The 19,710-nt window shown below is 33.7% G+C and overlaps 1 protein-coding gene across 5 annotated transcripts in view; it reads right to left on the bottom strand.

Moving 5' to 3' along the window:
• The window catches only part of LOC111513369 (aquaporin AQPAe.a), a 100,082-nt gene that overhangs the window by 20,165 nt on the left and 60,207 nt on the right, over nucleotides 1-19,710 (bottom strand). For 3 of the 5 annotated variants that reach the window (XM_074176657.1, XM_074176658.1, XM_074176659.1), the window contains exons 2-4: nucleotides 19,303-19,457; nucleotides 7,304-7,476; nucleotides 1,815-1,958 (exon numbers count right to left, since the gene is read on the bottom strand). In XM_074176657.1, coding sequence (XP_074032758.1) covers nucleotides 1,815-1,958; nucleotides 7,304-7,476; nucleotides 19,303-19,457 — 472 coding nt within the window. Of the gene's footprint in view, nucleotides 1-1,814; nucleotides 1,959-7,303; nucleotides 7,477-13,259; nucleotides 13,297-17,566; nucleotides 17,727-19,302; nucleotides 19,458-19,710 lie in introns of those variants that run through there. The other 2 variants (XM_074176661.1, XM_074176660.1) reach the window with 2 other exon arrangements.

Here is a 19,710-nt window from a genome sequence, read left to right as displayed (position 1 = left end):
GAACTTCGTTTGAATAGTTTTGTTCCATCGTTTTGAAGGTATTTGCAACTTCTGAAGTGACGAAAATGTCGATATTATTAGGAGAATGTCACAACGCTACTGTCAAATAGTAATCATGGCCTGCTTATCAAATACCGAATGGAAATACCATTCTGAAGGGACATTTTCACAAATAAATGTTCATAAGTCCGAAACTTGACTAGTTAGGTATAGGTATGATATACATAAAAAGAAAGCAAATTTCAGCAGCTTTCCGAATTTTCAATAATATACAGGGTGTTCCATTCAAAATAATCAAATTTCAGCAACTTTTTCAAGCAAACGAAAAAACTGTATTTTTTTACCACCCTGTATTGAAGTAACGGAGATTAGGCTGACGTGTGGGAAGTGTCCAAGTATCACCTAACTCCAAACCAAATTTCGATATCATAGTACTTCTTAACTGAAAGATATCGGCATTTTTAGAAGTCATGATTTTCGAAGAAAAAAATTGAAATTAATTTTTATTTCGAAAACGGTAACAGATAGGTATAGGGAAATATCAAGAAAAGTTGTCGGGCAATTGTTGGAGATTCGAAAAATAATATTATATACAGAGTGTTCCATTTGAAAAATGGAACACTCTGTATTGCAATTGTTTCATATTCAAAATGATTCCTGACTGAATTCCACAACTCAAAATTGAAACCATTACTTCGAACACCCAAAATTTTGACTAATTTCCATGTGATCTGATGCAGAGAGAATAATTGTATGAGATATTTTTAAAAATAATAGTCGTTTTCAAGACTTTACATTTTAAGCAATAACTCAACAACGCCGTAACCGAATTTCAAAAACCAAACATGAAATGATATCAGAATTCAACGTAGCATCTGAATATGTAATGATACACAGGGCGTTCTATTTTAAAAAATGGAATTTTGGTCTGTAGCACCTACACCAAACACCCTGTATATTTAAAAATTATATCAAAATACAGCTCTCATGAACTCCTAAAACTTTTGTATGAAACATTTTTGTGTATCTCCTTCAACAAACCAGATATTGCCTGTCACATAAAATGTGGGACACCCGGTATAATTGAGGTTTGTATTTTGTTGGACCACATATTTGGAAAATATACCAGTCGAATACCATTCTGGTGAATTTTAACTTCATTTGATGGGTTCTCCCCTTTAATTTTGTGTATCATTTGCCACATGGATTTCGATTTATTTTTTGAAGCATCTATGTGCTCATCTACATATCGTTTGTGAGTAGACTTTAATTTCTATCTGTAAGTCTATGTTATATTTTTGCTCATTTCTGTGTAGTTTTCATTTACTTTAGCACATTCCGAATAAAATGTCATTTGGCTTTTTAATTGTGGGGGTTGTGGTGAAAGAATCTGTTACTTATGTTCCTAGTTCCGAGACATTCTGTGACATATGACATTTTGTGCACCTAACCTATCTTCCTCTATATAAATAAATAACAAAACAACTGTTGTTTATGTGGCTTGTGGAGGTGGTATTGAACTATTATATATATTTTGCCTTAATTGTTGATTTATATAGATAATTTTCTTTTTTTAAAGTTGAATATCTAGGTACGTATAAACTATTTCAACTTGATATAGGCGCTGTTGCCAATATGTAAATTAGAAACAAATCCCTTTAAAAATTAAAATCCAACATTTGAACCAACAATTTGAATACTTTTCGAAGTGAATTTGAAAAACTCGTGAATTAAACTCAACTTTATTTTGTTCAAACTTGCATTTGCTGTTATAACCCAAATCGAACATTCCCTATTACAAGTGTTTTACTCACTTTCAGCAGACCAAAACCAAGTAAACCGCCCACAAACTGCGCCGTGATATACACCAAACCGATCAATGGGCTGAACACTTTCATCAGTACAGCTGCCAATGTTACTGCAGGATTCAAATGAGCTCCAGAAATGTGGCCGAAAGCCTGTGGGAGAAATGATGTATTGAGTAAATAAGTAAAAATAGTATTGAAAAAAACAGACAATTTGATACTGAAAAATTGACTCTGAAACTAATCTGCTTGATATAAGAAGTTCAAGTGCTTCAAACTGGTTCAAATGGATCCATTCAAATAATACAGTGTGTAACAACGAAAACTTAACAGAGCCGTTTTTGAATATAAAGAGTGAGATTTTTAAAAAAAGCTCTGACACGTTGATTTCTAATTAAAGAGAGACACCTTTCGGACTAATCAGATTTTTTGTAGTACGCACCCCCTCGGAGGGGTGCGTCCAACGACCCTCATTTAGATATAAAAAGTAGGTCGAGTGGCACCTTGTTTTAAAGGTCTTTCGAATACCTTTATAACTCTGTTAAAAAATTTTTTGTAACGATTAGTTTTCGAGATAATTTGAAGATTCAAAGGTATTTTTATTGAGTTCAACTCTTTTTAAAATAAATCAAATTGTTTTTAAGGTACAATTTACTTTCAGAACTTTCATAAAAAAATAAATTTTTGCTTTTGCTTTTGCTAATACGTGTCCAATTGGTTTCGTAAAAAAGTAAGAATTATTTGTTTACTACGAGGAATCTTTTATATAGGGTGTCATCTGACTTGGGCCACCCTCATCTTTGAAATTTTAAATACGGACCTATATTTTTTGTTATAGTTTTTGGATCGTACAAGTTCACTTCATACTGACAAATTGAATTTTATTTCATATTTCGGGATGTTTCGGTAATATTTGAGTTTTTTTCTCATTTTTAGGTACCTATTCATTTGTTTTCCATTGCTCTGAGCGTTTTCTACAATGAACTTCGAATAAGAAAACCTTTTATGATCATCTGAAACATATCTACAACAAAAATATATTATATGTGTTTTGATGAGCAAAAAAAGAAAGGATAGCAATAATAACATCCAAAATCAACACTATAATTGTAATGAAAATTGAAATGAAGTAAATTATATGAACAAAAAAATTAATGGCGTAATAAATGTTAGAATTGGAGTCAATTAATTACTGGGCTAATATAATTTGTTTAAAATCTGTTTTTCCGTTAATCAGCTATCGCCCCCATACGAACGACAACTCTCAGAAGTTGAGAAACTTGTGCGAGCTAAGGACTAACGAGGTCTTGCCTTTTAACGTGTGATTCCTAACACGGTTGCAGAATTATCCCAGCTTCAACCAGATAAATTATTTCGAGAAAAATATCTGGTCGAGGCAGGAATCGAACCCACGGTCTTCTGACCGAGAGTCGGGCGCACTACCACCGCGGATAATTCCACAGTAATGGCCTGCAAGATCACCAGATCTTACTATTTAGGACTTACGCTGGCAGAGAGACAGAAAAAGTGAAAGACTCGAGATTCAGGAATTTGAATGATTTCGCAACAATCCAGCAAATAAGTGTATTAAGGGCAATAAATAATTTGAAAAATCGAATTCAAAATGTCACGACTGGGAAGGACTCCAATTCCAGCAATTCTGCTTATTGAAACACATATAACATATTTTTGATGTAGATATGTTTCAAATAATCATAAAAGGTTTTCTTATTCTTATCAGATCGCGAACAAAAAGTTGACATATGTGGTACAGTCAGTGATCCTATGACTATTACATATGGCGTACCTCAAGGAACAGTACTGGGTCCTCTTCTATTTATAATGTATATGAGCAGCATTTCACACCTTGATATCAAGGGAAAAATAATAAGTTTTGCAGATGACACTGCAATAATATATGAATCTGATAATTGGGTGAATTTAAAAACAAAAGCTGAAACTGATTTTAGTAAAATAGATAACTGGCTTAGGTAAAATCAATTAACTCTGAATTTAGATAAAACAAAGTACTTATCATTCACTTCTTTTTCCAATCACTTACCCAAAATGGGTTCATTACGATTCGGAAATAACTCAGGAATTCCAGAAGTGAACTCTATCAAATACTTAGGCATTGTGATAGACAGACATCTGAGATGGAATTTTCAAATTAAAAATATAGTAGAAAAACTGTGAGGTCTTTTATTTAAATTCAAATACTTGAAAGAATTTTTAGATATTAATCATTTGAAAACATTATACTATGCTCTGGTACAGAAACATATATCTTACGGTATAATTGGCTGGGGAGATGTTAATGACTGTCACTTGGAAATGCTCGATGTTATTCAGAAATGGATACTGAAAATTATCCTTGGAAGAAGAGCTACATACCCCAGTGAAAAATTATTTAAAGAGGCCAATGTATTTGACGTAAGGCAGGCGTACTGCATCAACTTATTAGTTAATGTGAAAAACAATAAAATTCAACTTGAATCTGTCGATCACAATTATAGTACCAGGAACCAACAAAACAAGATACCTAGATCAGAAAAAGCAATTGGACAACGATGTTCAGATTACCTCGTATCTCGCCTACATAATATGCTACCAGAGTATATGAAAAAATTAAATAGTGCTATTATGTACAAAAAATTTATAAAAAGTTGGATTCTGCGTTCCGAAAGGACACTGTTTCATGATTTTCTCAACCAAACTTTCAAAAAGTAATTACAGTTAAAACACCAACCGTTTGTATATAGCATGCATACACGCAAAGCTGACAGACTATAAGAGAATACCTGAATATGAGAAAGCCCAAATATGACTTACATCCTGAATATGATGTATCTACACCTCAGTTATTACAAACACACCTACTACACTCACCCTAAATATGTCATTTACTATAAGTATTCGAAAGGAGAAAAATAATGAAATATAAAATAAATGATTATTGCCATAATTTCAGTACGGAACTGAAACCTCCTCGAAACAAGCCGAGATATGTGGATATTTATCAGTCTTCTGTCAAGGTTAATTCACAAGTGATTGATCCACCTTCTTCTTTTTCAGTGCGGTCAGTGGACTCAGGTCATTCTTGGCCCCAAAAAATGAGTTGCATTCCTCGTAGAACTGGTACCATTTCAGTGGAAGCGCTTCTTGAAGCAAGAGCCAAATCGATCCCTCTACGAAACCCTTTTTCACTTGGAAGGATCGATCGCAGCTTGAGAAGTGGTTCTTATGGAGATTCTGTGAAACGTGTTCTTCCTTACGAATCAGTAGAGAGTTGTCCTGAAAATCTAGAGAAGAAAATTGGATTGGATAATTTAGGAAACACTTGCTACATGAATAGTATTTTACAAGTGTTGTTCATGACGAAGAATTTCAAGAACGAAGTTTTAATGATGAACGAGAACGGGAATCATCAAACTCAAACAACTGTTCATGCAGCTACAGTTTCGTAAGAAGGTATCATCTTTCCCTCCAACCGATTTCCTGGAGTCTTTGAAGTCCACTAGATACTCGTTAGGACAACAAGAGGATTGTTCCGAATTCTTGGGGTTCTTGTGGAATACTCTTCGTGAGCAAAACAATACCAAAATCAATACTCCCAGCCGCTTTGGACTGAATGATTCCGTACAACCCATCTCGTCTTGTGTTTGTAAATCTTTTGCTGGAAAAATCCTCACTTGTTTACTTTGTGGTAAATGTTCAAGAAGTACTGAAAACTTATGTGAATTTCTGGAACTTCATCTAGCTTTTCCTAATACGACTAATTACCAGTCCGTGCAATGCTTATTGTTAAATCATCTGAAAATGGAATTTTTAACAGGTGATGATCGACTGTATTGTCAAACATGCGCCAAACTAACTGACTGTTATAAGGAAACAAGTATAGCTGAGGCACCAGTCAATCTAATAATAGCACTGATGATTTTCAAACAAGACTCAACCTCTAACGGAAGCAAAAAACTCTTTGGAAGGTTCGAAATAGATGAACATTTCAACCTAGCAGACCACTGTTATAATATTCATGCAGTCATTTTTCACTGTGGTTCTGGCGTTGAATTTGGTCATTATTACGCCTTGGTCAAAGAAGAAACGGACTGGTTTAAGTTTGACGATAGTCGTGTTACGAAGTGTTCTGGCGATGCATTGAATTTATTGGAGCCTCTGGAGACACCCTACATTTTGTTTTATGAGAGAGAGGACATTGTTAGATCAAGATCTTCAGATGATGTGGGGCTGCAGGTTTTTCCGGGTTTTCCTGCAGCTGAAAAAGCAAATGCGCCACTGGAATCAATGAAGTCGCCCCGGAGCGCCAATTAATTTTTATTGTTGTATTTATTTTATTTTTAAAATAATTTAATTTCACATAAAAATAATTATTTAAAATTTCATTTATACATTCACTAGTTGTAATTTCTTTCAACAAGATTATGTTCTTATGTGCTCCAAAATATTTATACCACTTTTTTGTCATTATATACTATAGTGTTATACTTTTTAGTTTTTAGTTCAATATCACATACAAGCGATAGTTTTATACTAAAGCTTCGGGATTTTTTTCTGTTTGTTCACTTAAAATCCTTTTTGTAAAATTTAATATTGAAATTGTTATCATTATTCGAAGTTCATTGTAGAAAACGCTTCGAGCGATGGAAAAAATATGAATAGGTATCTAAAAATGAAAAAACTCTCGAAAAACTCTACGATAAATAGGGAGACGTGAAAGTTGATATTATGTTTTTATTCAACGTCAACCAATTTCCAGGGCCGTGATTTAAAAGGTAATAATTCACACAATTATAATCGAATATTACCGAAACATCCGAAAATATAAAATTGAATTTCATTTCTCAGTATGAAGTGAACGTCTACGATCCAAAAACTACAACACAAATACAGTTCCGTATTTAAAAATTCAAAGATGGGGGTGGCCCAAGTCAGATGACAACCTGTATAAAAAATTCATGGACATATTCTGATAGCCCACATCAAGTGCCAATATCAAAATGTGGACAAATTTCCAACATGTCTGTGAATAAAGAATATATAGGCAAAAAAATAATTTGGGGAGTTTTTAGTTTTTCCAGTATATCTCTAGAACCAAAAGAGGTATATTCGATTTTTTTACATCACTGAATAGGTCTCTAAAATACACAACTTAGCCATGATTTAACAGACACTCTATCTCTTATCGTTTACGAGATCCCCTTGTACAGAAACGAATTTGAATAGCCCTGTATATCATTTTGTTTCAATTTTGAATTTCATGGCAGATCTGACGAAAACTGTCGGATATAATCCAATGCCCTTCGTGGTATTAGCCAGGGTAGTAGCTGTTTTGTGAAATGTGTCAGTCCATTAACCTACAGTGAAGGTGAGTAGGGAATGGTCTGAACAAATCTTTCTTTTGGATAATTTGTATCTGAATTTCTCATAGTGTATTGCCGGTTTGTAATTGATTTATCTCTTCTTCAAGTCATACCTACCTGTATAATGAGTAGAATTACTAATCCAAAAGCGAGAGAGTTCATCTGATGTGGGGCAGGAGGGTTATCAACTTCTATTACGCAACCCATGCATCCGAGAAACATTAAGAGACCCGTGCCAATCAGTTCTGCAGCAAACAGCGTGAAGGCGCTAGGTTTGTATTCATTCTTTCCTGAAAATGAGAGAAAAGTGAGCTTCTTCAATTTCTGTGAACAAAAAAACGGTTTTCAATGAGCGAAACATCAAAGGTACTGTCAAAAAATTTTGTGATGATATTATAATAGGGGAGCCCAAGCGGGGATTTCGGGATTTGGTAAAGCGCGGCAGATTAATATACAGGGGGATACCTTGTACCCGGTTAAGTACCTCCACCAAATATGAGCCCCATATATAAGGCCGCCTGTGAGGGATAAAGGATCAGATTAGTAAAAAAAATTGATCATCAGAAATTCTCGAGCGCGTCAGATTAAGGTAGGGTGAGTTAATTACCTGCTAAGAAGTGTATATTCCAGTAATCTGACAATTTGAGAGTGACGTAAAGAAAGGAAAGGGCAGCAAAGTTGTAAAAAATAACGTCATTTCGACATTCTCGAGCGTAGCTAATTTTTTTTTTCATTTTGAAGGAAATAAATCAAGGATAACGAAAAATATATAATCTGACGATTTCCGCAAGCCGAAATAACAAAAATTCGTCGATAAAGTTTAATGCGTGCAGCTGCGTGATGCCTATATTTCCGTCTCCGAGTTTCTATTCCTCTATTCTCTATTCACTTATTCTCTATCTATTACTCTCTCACTCCGTCCCCACTCTGAATTATGTTGTCATGACGCATCACAGCTGATCACAGAAACTCGTTCGTGATGAAGATGAAGATGATGATTAATTTATCAATTAATTGATGGATGTAGCCGTCACTACGTGGTAGGAAATCATAATGAAGAAAAGAGAAATTGAACTTTCTATGTTTTTTACCACTTTTATTTGTAACTAACGTTACTGCAGTTTCGTCCTATAAGGACATTTTCAAACTTATACAATATACAGTGTCACCGATAAAGTCCGCATCAAATGGGAAACTTTTTTATTTATCGTTTTATGTGAAATTTGATTTTGGCAGTAGATTTTGCTTAAGAAATGATGTCAAATGGCGTCTACAAAATAGGTCACGTGATTTCCTTAACCTGTCAAAATTGACATTTAAAAAAAGAAACATCGAAAAATGACATTATTCTTCAAAATATCCAAAAATATCAAAGGATAAAAACATTTTCTTTTGTAATTTTATACCCACACACCAAGTTTCAAACCCATAATAAGTATTTTATATTTTCACTATTTTTCCGCATTCCTGCTTTTTCTACTTATCAAAATTTAAGCACACCTGTACTAAATCATTTATTTTAACTAAACTCGTCACCGAATTTCTTTTTTTGTAATATAATAATATTTTAGGAGCCTCTTTGATGTTAAAAACAAATTTTGAAAAATAAAAGTTGTCAAACTTGATGCAAAGTTCATCTAGTTTCAACGGGGCTTTCCAAACTATACAGTACTTGAGTTTTTCAATGAGCAAATGGCCTCACAATATGAATTAGAACAAAACGGAACATTAGGAAACAATATCTTAGAGTGCTTATTGTTTTTTTAACAAAAAATACACTGGAATTTAATCTTAATTAAAAGGAACTGAAAATAAACATGTACCTATACCTAATAGCAAAAAAACACGAAAAAAAGACTCACGACATTAAATACACTACATTTCTGTATGTCTTCCATCGCGTTTTATGCAGATAATTGTCCTTCTTGATACATCTTTTATTGAGTTGCTGATACTCACAGGGTTTATGTTTAAAATAGAGTTTCTAATAACAGTTTCTAAGTGATTCACGTCACGAAAAGGTCTTTGTTTATAAACGATTTGTTTTAAGTAACCCCACAAAAAAAATCTAGTGGGGTTAAATCTGGCGACCTAGGCGGCCATATTTGCTCCATATTTCGCCCAATAACTTTGCCCCTAAACATTTCTAATAGTTTCTCTTTGACTTGTCTTGAACTATGAATAGGAGCCCCGTCACATTGATACCACAGACTGTGTCTTATTTCAACCGGCATATTGTCCACTATATCACTGATCTCAGTATTTAGAAATTGCAAATAATCCTGAGAAGTTAAATTGTGTCTAAAAAAGAATGGTCCCATTACCTGATTATTTAAAACACCACACATTTGTTTTAAATGAATATTGGTCCCGACATTCTATCACAAAATGAGGATTTTCCTGAGCCCACCAACTACAATTCTGGGAACTGACTACGCCGTTCGATGTGAAGGTAGCTTCGTCGGTCCATAGGATTTTGTAAGGAAATTTTCTGTTTAATTCTACTTCTCCTTGGTACCAGAAAGAGAAATCTAGTCGAACATCGAAATCTCTTTCTTTTAAGGTATTTATAAATTTGGGTTTGTAGGGTTTGAATTTATTTTTATGTGAAATTGTTCTTACGCTTTCTCTTTTAACGCCAGTTCTATCTACAATATTGGTAATACTTGATTTTCCCTGTTCGATAACATCCAGGCAGACAGCCAACTGAACCTCATCATTATTGCGTGATGGATTATGACGTTTTTTAAAAGTATTTTCAACTGAACCAGTCAGTTTAAATTTTTTTAAAATCCTACTTACAGTGGATTGCTGTACATGTCTACCAGGATGTCTTGCGTTAAAAATATCAGCCACTTGTCGATGCAATGTGTTTTCACCACAAATTAGCACAATTTCAATTTTTTCTTGTAAAGATAACATATTATTTTAATTTTCATACATTACATTGAACTAACGGGCATTAATTTATTCAGTGACAGTGACGTTTTCTAAAACACATTATGTAGTTTCATATTTTTTCACAACCTACCCAGTTTTTTTAAATTAGTGTTGTTAGCGGAGTAGGTAAATGTAAATACTATGAGTTTTTTTCTTTTATTAATTGGGCTTCAAGAATCACGAAATGATGTTTCCTACTGTTCCGTTTTGTTCTAATTCATATTGTGAGGCCATTTGCTCATTAAAAAACTCAAGTAGTGTATAGTTTGGAAAGCCCCGTTGAAACTAGATGAACTTTGCATCAAGTTTGACAACTTTTATTTTTCAAAATTTGTTTTTAACATCAAAGAGGCTCTTAAAATATTATTATATTACAAAAAAAGAAATTCGGTGACGAGTTCAGTTGAAATAAATGATTTAGTACAGGTGTGCTTAAATTTTGATAAGTAGAAAAAGCAGGAGTGCGGAAAAATAGTGAAAATATAAAATACTTATTATGGGTTTGAAACTTGGTGTGTGGGTATAAAATTACAAAAGAAAATGTTTTTATCCTTTGATATTTTTGGATGTTTTGAAGAATAATGTCATTTTTCGATGTTTCTTTTTTTAAATGTCAATTTTGACAGGTTCAGGAAATCACGTGACATATTTTGTAGACGCCATTTGACATCATTTCTTAAGCAAAATCTACTGCCAAAATCAAATTTCACATAAAACGATAAATAAAAACATTTCCCATTTGATGCGGACTTTATCGGTGACACTGTATAAGTTTGAAAATGTCCTTGTAGTACGAAACTGCAGTAACGTTAGTTACAAAAAATAGTGGTAAAAACATAGAAAGTTTCATTTCTCTTTTCTTCATTAATTATTCAATTGATCATAAAGAATTATTTTTTGAGCATTTTTTCAAAATTATTTTCTTATAAATACAAGTATTTCACTTAAAAAACATACAAATGCTATTGCTGCATGCTATTCCCTGAGCTTTTCAATTAATTAGGTTCAATTAATTTTTTTTTAATATTGTTTTTGTCAGATTAAGCGAATCCCTCTAGATCAAGGGTCTCCAAACTTTGAAGCCTTCGGGCCATAATGATTTTTTCAGTTTGTTCCAAGGGCCAATTTCTGCCCTTTACTATATTTCTAGACTAGGATAGTCGCAAAGTGCGTGACCTAAGCAAACGTGCGCTTTTTTGCATTTCAATTATTATTGTGTATTGTGACACTTGACGACATCTAGTGGCGAGTAGTGGACTATGTACTATCTTTTTCAGCTACCCGCTAGGTGGCATTAGGCGTAATTAAATATTTGGAATTACCGCGTTGGTTCGAGAAAGTTCTGGTTCTAGCTAGTGTATTCCGATCACCTCGAGATGGCAGTAATAATTGCATATAAAAAGGCTAGCGGCGCAACTGCGAGTTAGTCTGCGTAGGAAAGGCGAAGGAAGCGAAACTGTCTATTGTGAAGTAAAGTAACAGCCGTCAATAAAAGTATTTTGATTTGACTTATTGTTTTTATGTGTGATGTGATTTGTTAGTATGGAAAAGAAGCGAAAAATCGACAGTGAATGCAGAACGTTCAGTATTTTGTGATTGAATCCAATAATAAGGTGCTATGTTTAATTTGTAATGAAACCATAGCTGTTCTCAAATACTATAACATTAAACGACACTATGAATCGAAACATCTTCAAAGTTACTTCAAGTATACAGGAAGTTTGCGGAAGGAAAAATTCGAAGCTTTGAAACGCGGACTCAAATCGCAGCAATCTTTGTTTACCAAAGCGAATACTGAACAAGAGTCTGCAAGTCGCGCCAGCTTTCGTGTGGCTCTTGAAATCAGAAAACGTGGCAAACCATTCATCGATGGAGAAATGATAAAAGAATGCTTGATTGCAGTAGCCGAAGAAATATGCCCTGAAAAGGTGAATTTATTTATAAGTTTCAGTTTGTCAGCAAATACCGTGGCTAGGAGAGTGCAAGACATCGCAGAAAATATATCATCCCAACTGTCTGACAAAAATGTACATCATGAGTGGTTTTCTCTAGCATTGGATAAGTCAACGGATGTGTCAGATACTGCTCAGGTGTTGATTTTCATTCGCGGAGTAAATAAAAGCTATGAAGTGTATGAAGAACTTCTTGATATTGATAGTATTCACGGCACGACAATTGGGGTAGATATTTTTGAGGGAGTTGACAATGCCATTAATAAAAAGAACCTTCGATGGAGAAATTGGAAATCTATAACAACTGATGGATAACTTGGAGATCCCGTACTTTGAAATTCTGAGTTGTTTGAAAACTTCAAAATAGTTTAATTTCTCCCAAGTCAGAACAGTCCTGAACAGTCCACAAATTTTGAAGTGACAATTTTACAAAATTCCCAACTTTTCGCTGTTTTTTCGACTTGGGAAAGTTGGGAAATTTCAGGCCGTGAAGATATAAAAAAAAATAGTAGAAAACGATAAGCACAATTACTGTTGTTTCCTTCCATTTGTATTGAGTATTCCTTTACATGGTGGAAGAACCTTGGTCCAAAGTAGAATGAATCCCATTATTATTTTCATAATTACCAAAATTTATTTTTGTTAGTGCATACCCTAACGGGCATAAGCATTCAGCCAATCTTTGGATAGCTGATGAGTAAGAAAATTAATATATTATAGTAGTAACTATTCCCTCGGCTTTCATTTTTTCGAAAGTTGGAAAATTTTACTGGTGGGGTTGGGAAAATTTGGATTCCCTTTCCCCCTTGGTTTTTCTTTTCGCTACGGACCTGCATGCATTGATTTCATTATCCCAAATTCCAATTTTTTGAATTGACCCGGTACAAAAATAAAAGGGGGGACATTAAAGAAATACACTGTATAATAAATTTTAAAAGTTCCACAGTTTGTGAATCCTCTCCTCAGATTGCCACTAAGACGGAAAACGTGTTACGATCTTAACAGAAATCACAGTTTAGGAGTCAAACAATACTGAACGACTTCTTCACCACAAAAAATTAATTAAATGATATTCGTAATTGAAACGATTTTTGTCTATACTTACAATTGAATACATTTTAACAGTCATTTATTGGATGAAAATAACGTTTCAAAACAATCAATATCTTGAAAATATTCACCTTTTGATTCACTTTCTGACATTTCCGAACCGAGACAAAAATAGCAATGTAGGTGTGTACCTTCTACTATCACATTAAAAACAAGCTAAGTTTCTAAAATCCGCTTTCCCCACCTCCTTCATAATTGTTATGATTCAATGACTGTTCGAATTGTATGGTAATTCATTCCTCAAAATTCATTGAATGAACCGTTATAGAAAAGTTCCTGGGCAAACACAGATTTTTTTAATGAAAATTGATTATACAGGGCTTTTCATGATGAGCGTTAATCAGCCGTTTCTGACAAACTATTTAACGGATCAACCTGAAAATTTCACAGTATGCATAAATCAATATGATCTACACGCCTTTCAGACGAAGCGGCGTTGTCGCTTCTACTATAAAGTAGCGGCTTCTTTGATTTTTCAAATGGAACACCCCGTATATAATAACATATTATGATTCATTATCACTTTGTCAACAAATTCATATACTATTTCCCTATATCTATCTATTACCGTTTAGAAGATATAAATTAATTTCGATATTTTTTTACCAAACATGAACTTTTATAAATGCTGATAATCTTGGACTCTCTTGCACTAAAACGATCAAATTTGAAATGGAGTGGAGTGATACTATGAGGATCTTCACTCCGAGTCATATTTTCATTTGCCTCATACAGGGTCTTCAAAAAATGCAGATACTTTGATCTTATGAAAAAATGAGTGGAACTCAATTTTTTCAAATGAAACACCCTGTATATTTCAAAATTTTTGAGCTCTACATCCAATTTTAGATTGACTTTGTTCAGATAATACTATTTCTATTTTGAACCGTTTTCGAGATAAACTGTTTCAAACGGAAACTGAAGTGGTTTTTTTTCTCGTTTTTTTGAATTCATCACTTATTTTGGATATTCAACATTTTTTTTAAAACTTAGTAATATTTCTTTTTGATCCAGTTTTTTAACTGTCTCAGATCAGTCAATTCGAAATTGGAATGTACCTACCTTAGAAAAAGTTACAATTTATATACATTGAGGTATTGGTCTCTAACGTACAACAGTACACATTAATATTTTTCAATAGTGTGCTTTGGAAAAATAAATAAACCAATTATTTAACGTCAGACTTTCATTGGAGGTTTTGACTGATTGTGATAGCTACCAATTATAATAGAATAATGTCAAGATTAGGTTACAGTAATGCAGATTTCTTGAATTTATTAATAATTCATGATGAGTGCAATAGAATTGCAAGTAGAACATGCCGAATATTTCATGAAGGATATCCAAAACTTCCGAAGCCGAATAATAATGTGATAAATCGACTACTAAAAAACTGTAGGTTGAATGGAACCTTCCGTCCAACAATCATTCGTAAGAAGACCAAAGTGGATGATGATGACAATGGTATAACAGTTTTGGGATACTTTCATGCATTTCCAAATGCTTCTCTGCACGAGGCTGAAAGGGAAATAGGTATACCCTACGTGACAATTTGTCGAATTCTTAATAAGCATAAATGGCAACCCTATAAGTTCTACTGTGTCCAACATTCCACCACGTTGCGGTGAGCGATCTGTCGCTGACGCCATCAAGCTAGAATCGGCTAGAACCGACCAGCGCGTTAGTGTTCGAGAACGATCTGGATTGCTTTGAACAGGATAAATACGCTCAGAGCGACGACATTGCGCTTAGTTTAAAACTGAACGCGTAACCAACGTCCAGCGGTTGGGTTAGTAGAGAACAACAAAAATAATATTATGGCAAGCAGTAGTAAGAAGGTAAAGACATACCACTTTCATTATGAATGGGAAGAACAATACTTTTTTACAGAAGTTAAAGATAAAAATGTGTGTTTATTATGTAATACTTCGGTCTCCGTTGCTAAAAAAGGAAATATTGAGAGACATCATAAAACTGTACATTCTAATTTTGAAAAATCATTCCCACTACATTCTGCCGCCAGAAAGGAGAAACTGAAACAGGTAAAAAAGCAGTTAATTGGACAACAATCAATATTTTTAAGAACAGTCGACAAAAATAAGGCTGCAACTGAAGCATCGTACCGTGTGTCCCAGATAATTGCACAAAAAAAGAAACCTTATAAAGACGGGAAAATGATAAAACAGGCGTTTTTGGAAGCTGCTGATTCGTTATTTGCCAACTTTAGAAATAAAGACGAGATAGTTTCAGCTATAAAATCTATGCAACTTTCTGCTATTACAGTGATGAGACGTGTAGAAGTAATGAGCAATGATATTTTTTACAGTTAAGAACTGATTTAGATAACTGTGTTTATTTTTCACTTCAACTGAATGAATCAACAGATGCCGTTGACACTGCCCAGATGGCCGTGTTCGTCAGGATGGTTTTTAGTGATTTTACGATTAAAGAAGATCTTTTGAAGTTCATTCCACTGAAAGGACACACTACTGGACATGAGTTGTTTTCTCATTTAAAAAATATTATTTCTTCCGAGAAAATTCCAACATTGAAAATGGTAGGCTTGAAAACCGATGGCGCTCTAGCAACGGTGGGTTGTGATAAAGGTCTGGTGGCGTTATGTCGGAAAGATGAAACTTTTCCGCAATTTCTCTGTTACCACTGCATTATCCATCAGCAAGCATTATGTGGAAATTTCCTGAAAGTAAACAACGTTATGAAACTGGTGGTAAAAATGGTGAACAAGATTAGAGCTCAAGCGTTACAAAGAAGATTATTCAGAACCTTGGCCGGGGACCAATACGGGGACCTACTCCTTCACTCTGAAGTCCGATGGTTAAGTAGAGGACGGGTGCTGAAACGTTTTAATGATGTCCTATCTGGCATAGTTCAATTTTTCAAACAACGCGATGAACCGACTGCGGAACAAGAAAATTCAATCTGGCTTAGAGATTTTGGTTTTCTCGTTGACATTACAGAGAAATTAAACGAACTTAATTTGCAGCTTCAGGGGAGAGACAAAGAATTAGCGGAAATGATTTCTGATATAAAAGCATTTATCAAAAAGCTGGAGTTTTGGGAACAAAACCTAATCAACAGCGATGCCAAGCATTTTCCTATTCTTTCAGAAAAAATATCTCAAAATCCATTAGAACCCTATGACAACAAATATCATGTAGAAATAATTTCTACCCTGAAGAATAACTTCAAAAATCGTTTTAAGGATTTCAATGAAATGGCTTTAGTAGCGCAGTTTGTTGTTTCACCCTTTATGGAAATTGATATCCAACAGTTTGCAACTTGTGTTATGCAGAACTTTGGCGAAGACATCGCTGCAACAGAAATGGAAATCATTGAGTTTCAAAATGATTTAGCCTTAAAATCGTTAGTCTCAAGTACTGAATGTATCTGGCCTATTGTAAGTAAAGACAAATATTCAGTTCTATGCCGTGTTGCCTTGAAAGTGAAAGCATTATTCAGTTCAACCTATTTGTGTGAATCTTCTTTTTCCAATATGAAGTTTATCAAGAACAAATATCGCAATCGACTCACAGATGAACATTTGGATAATTGTATTCGAATGGCTGCATCAAATTATACTGCAAACATTAAAAAAATTATCGATGAGTCTGAGTGTCGGCCTTCTCATTGAACGTGCTTTTTTATTTTCAATGTTTATGTTCATGATAGTGCGTTACTTTTTTGTTGTTATTATTAACTATTTTTAAATCATACGTGACATGCTGTTGTGGCTGGATAAAAGTTTGTGTTTGTTTTTCAAACACCTTCGTTTGATAGGTAGGAATGTAGATATGAACAAGTACGTACTAGTAGTATTAGTTATTTTGTTATTAGTTTATTATTATTACCTATGTATTATGTATTACCAGTTAAATAGTAAAATAAATACATATAATGATAAATTAACTGTGGATTTTTTCATTTACGTTGCGTTACGTGGGTAGCTCGCTGTTTATTCCAAAATTAACAAAGTAGCTCAACACATTGAAGAGGTTGGCGACCACTGCTCTAAAGTGTTACGAAAGGGTTGTGATTAGTTTCAATTGATAAATATATTCAATAATTTTTTAATTGTTTATTTCCCTTAACGTCCCCTTTATGCTCCCCCTTCCCCTACATTGTTAATAATGTTCTAAAATGAAACTTTTCGGATTTGTCCCCAGTGAAACAAATACCATTCCAAATATACTTCATATTTCTTATCCAATTGTTATCATTCACCAAACTCAGTATCAATCATTTACATTCTTGTAGTTTGTACTTTCTATCAATAAATGTTCAGTGTGACCTTTCAAATCGATCAACTTTGACTCCTCTCATTGTGAAATGTGATAATAACATGTTTTCTTATTCTCACCTCTTCCGAATCCCATAATGGTAAAAAACCGTGGCCACTTTTAGGTCAGTTTGTTATCATCCATCAAACATAGAACTTTCAAACACTTTGAACATTCATGAGACGATAATAGCTGTCGATTTCTTCTTGCTAACTGTACTGAAGTAACTAAACCGGTTGAAATATTTCATAATATATTTATTTGCGTTATTATTTTATCTAGAAATTGATTGTTCTGTAAACGGGAGACTACTCGACAAGATATCATTTGAGTGATATCGATTAGGAGTCATCGCAATCAGATTTTTGTAAACGAATCGATTAATTGCGTGAAAACACTTTTAAACATACAGTGTGTTTGAATGAATGCGCCGTATGAAAGCAAACGCCAGAGAAAACCATGTAACATATATTTTTCAACAGATGGAATTATTTTCTTTACTCATTCGTTAGATCAGAATTAATTATTTTCTAGCGCCCCCCCAAATTTTTGTACTTCACTACATCTTAAGAATCACAATCGCAGTCACTATTTTAATAATTAAATTATGTGAAAATGAGACTTTTTGATGAGGGTAATGTAAAACATCATTTTGTAATATTAGGAAAACTTCATGTTATTAAAACAAACTTTTCGATTTGAATTTTGAAACTAATCTAATGTGAGGGATGGATTTGATGATTTTCAACAAGTTTGTTAATGTCAGGCTCGAATTTATTCAAAAACAGCCGTAAGCCACCGCGTCCGGTAATCTGCAACCAATTTCTCTTTTTAGTTAGCAACGTTGCCACAGCACTATATCCACGTTCTCACAAATACGATGATGGAAAATCAAAAATCGTTAAACGAGGGACCACAATCCAGGGTACAATTGCGAGATTGACGGTATTGAAAATAGAAATAGTATTATCTGAACAAAGTTATTCTAAAATTGGATGTAGAGCTCAAAAATGTTGAAATATACAGAGTGTTCCATTTGAAAAATTGAGTTCCACTCATTTTTTCATGAGATCAAAGTATCTGCATTTTTTGAAGACCCTGTATGAGGCAAATGAAAATATGACTCAGAGTGAAGATCCTCATAGTATCACTCCACTCCATTTCAAATTTGATCGTTTTAGTGCAAGAGAGTTCAAGATTATCAGCATTTATAAAAGTTCATGTTTGGTAAAAAAAATATCGAAATTAATTTATATCTTCTGAACGGTAATAGATAGGTATAGGCCCTATACCTATCTATTATACTATAGGGAAATCGCATATGAATTTGTTGACAAAGTGATAATGAATCATAATATGATATTATATACGGGGTGTTCCTTTTGAAAAATCAAAGAAGCCACTAATTTATAGTAGAAGCGACAACGCCGCTTGGTCTGAAATATTTGAGGCGTGTAGGTCATATTGACTTATGCATACTGTGGAATTTTCAGGTTGATCCGTTGAATAGTTTGCCAGAAACGACTAATTAACGCTCATCATGAAAAGCCCTGTATTAATGCTGTAAAAATGATTCAATGAACGTGTCGATAGTCCTACGTTGATAATAAAAATTTCATTGAATACACCTTGCAGGTACTTGCGAAACCATGATCTCTCTGCAACCCCATTTAGAAAAACCAATTCAGGAAAAAACTCTCCTTTATGCAGAATTGTCAGATCCTTCAATATTCATTGCAATGATATTGAAAAACTAAGGTTACCTTTCCATAGATTTAAAAAGTATATGAAATCTATTTTTGGTGCAAACACTTACCTATTTTATCCTCCTGTTTCTTCGTTTTACAAAAGAAATCTTTTTTATATTTGCTTTCCTGTTTATTCCCTTTCTGTAAATCGCACACTTGTAGGAGAATGCCATTTGAAATATTCCTCGCGGTGTTTTTTGTTACTTCTTCCAGCATTCCAACACTGAAACGAACGAATAAAGTGTTGAGTAGAATAATAATAATAATAATATTTATTTCAGAATATCAATACAAAGAATGATACAAAATTTCGATATATAATGAAATAAATATGGTTGAACTCCACGAGGGTTTCCCCTGTATGTGGAGGGGGTAAGAATAATAATTTAATAAGTACGGATATATTAGCAAGTTAATACACAATAACACAGTCTGCATAGTCACACACACATATTCACGATAAATTATACTCACTT

Source organism: Leptinotarsa decemlineata, unplaced genomic scaffold (genome assembly GCF_025532065.1).
Source record: "Leptinotarsa decemlineata unplaced genomic scaffold, Ldec_3_MD MMD2_tig00001973_RagTag_RagTag, whole genome shotgun sequence".
Lineage (NCBI taxonomy): Eukaryota > Metazoa > Arthropoda > Insecta > Coleoptera > Chrysomelidae > Leptinotarsa > Leptinotarsa decemlineata.
The sequence above is the reverse complement of the archived record's forward strand: the minus strand, read 5'-3'. Positions and strand labels throughout refer to the sequence as shown.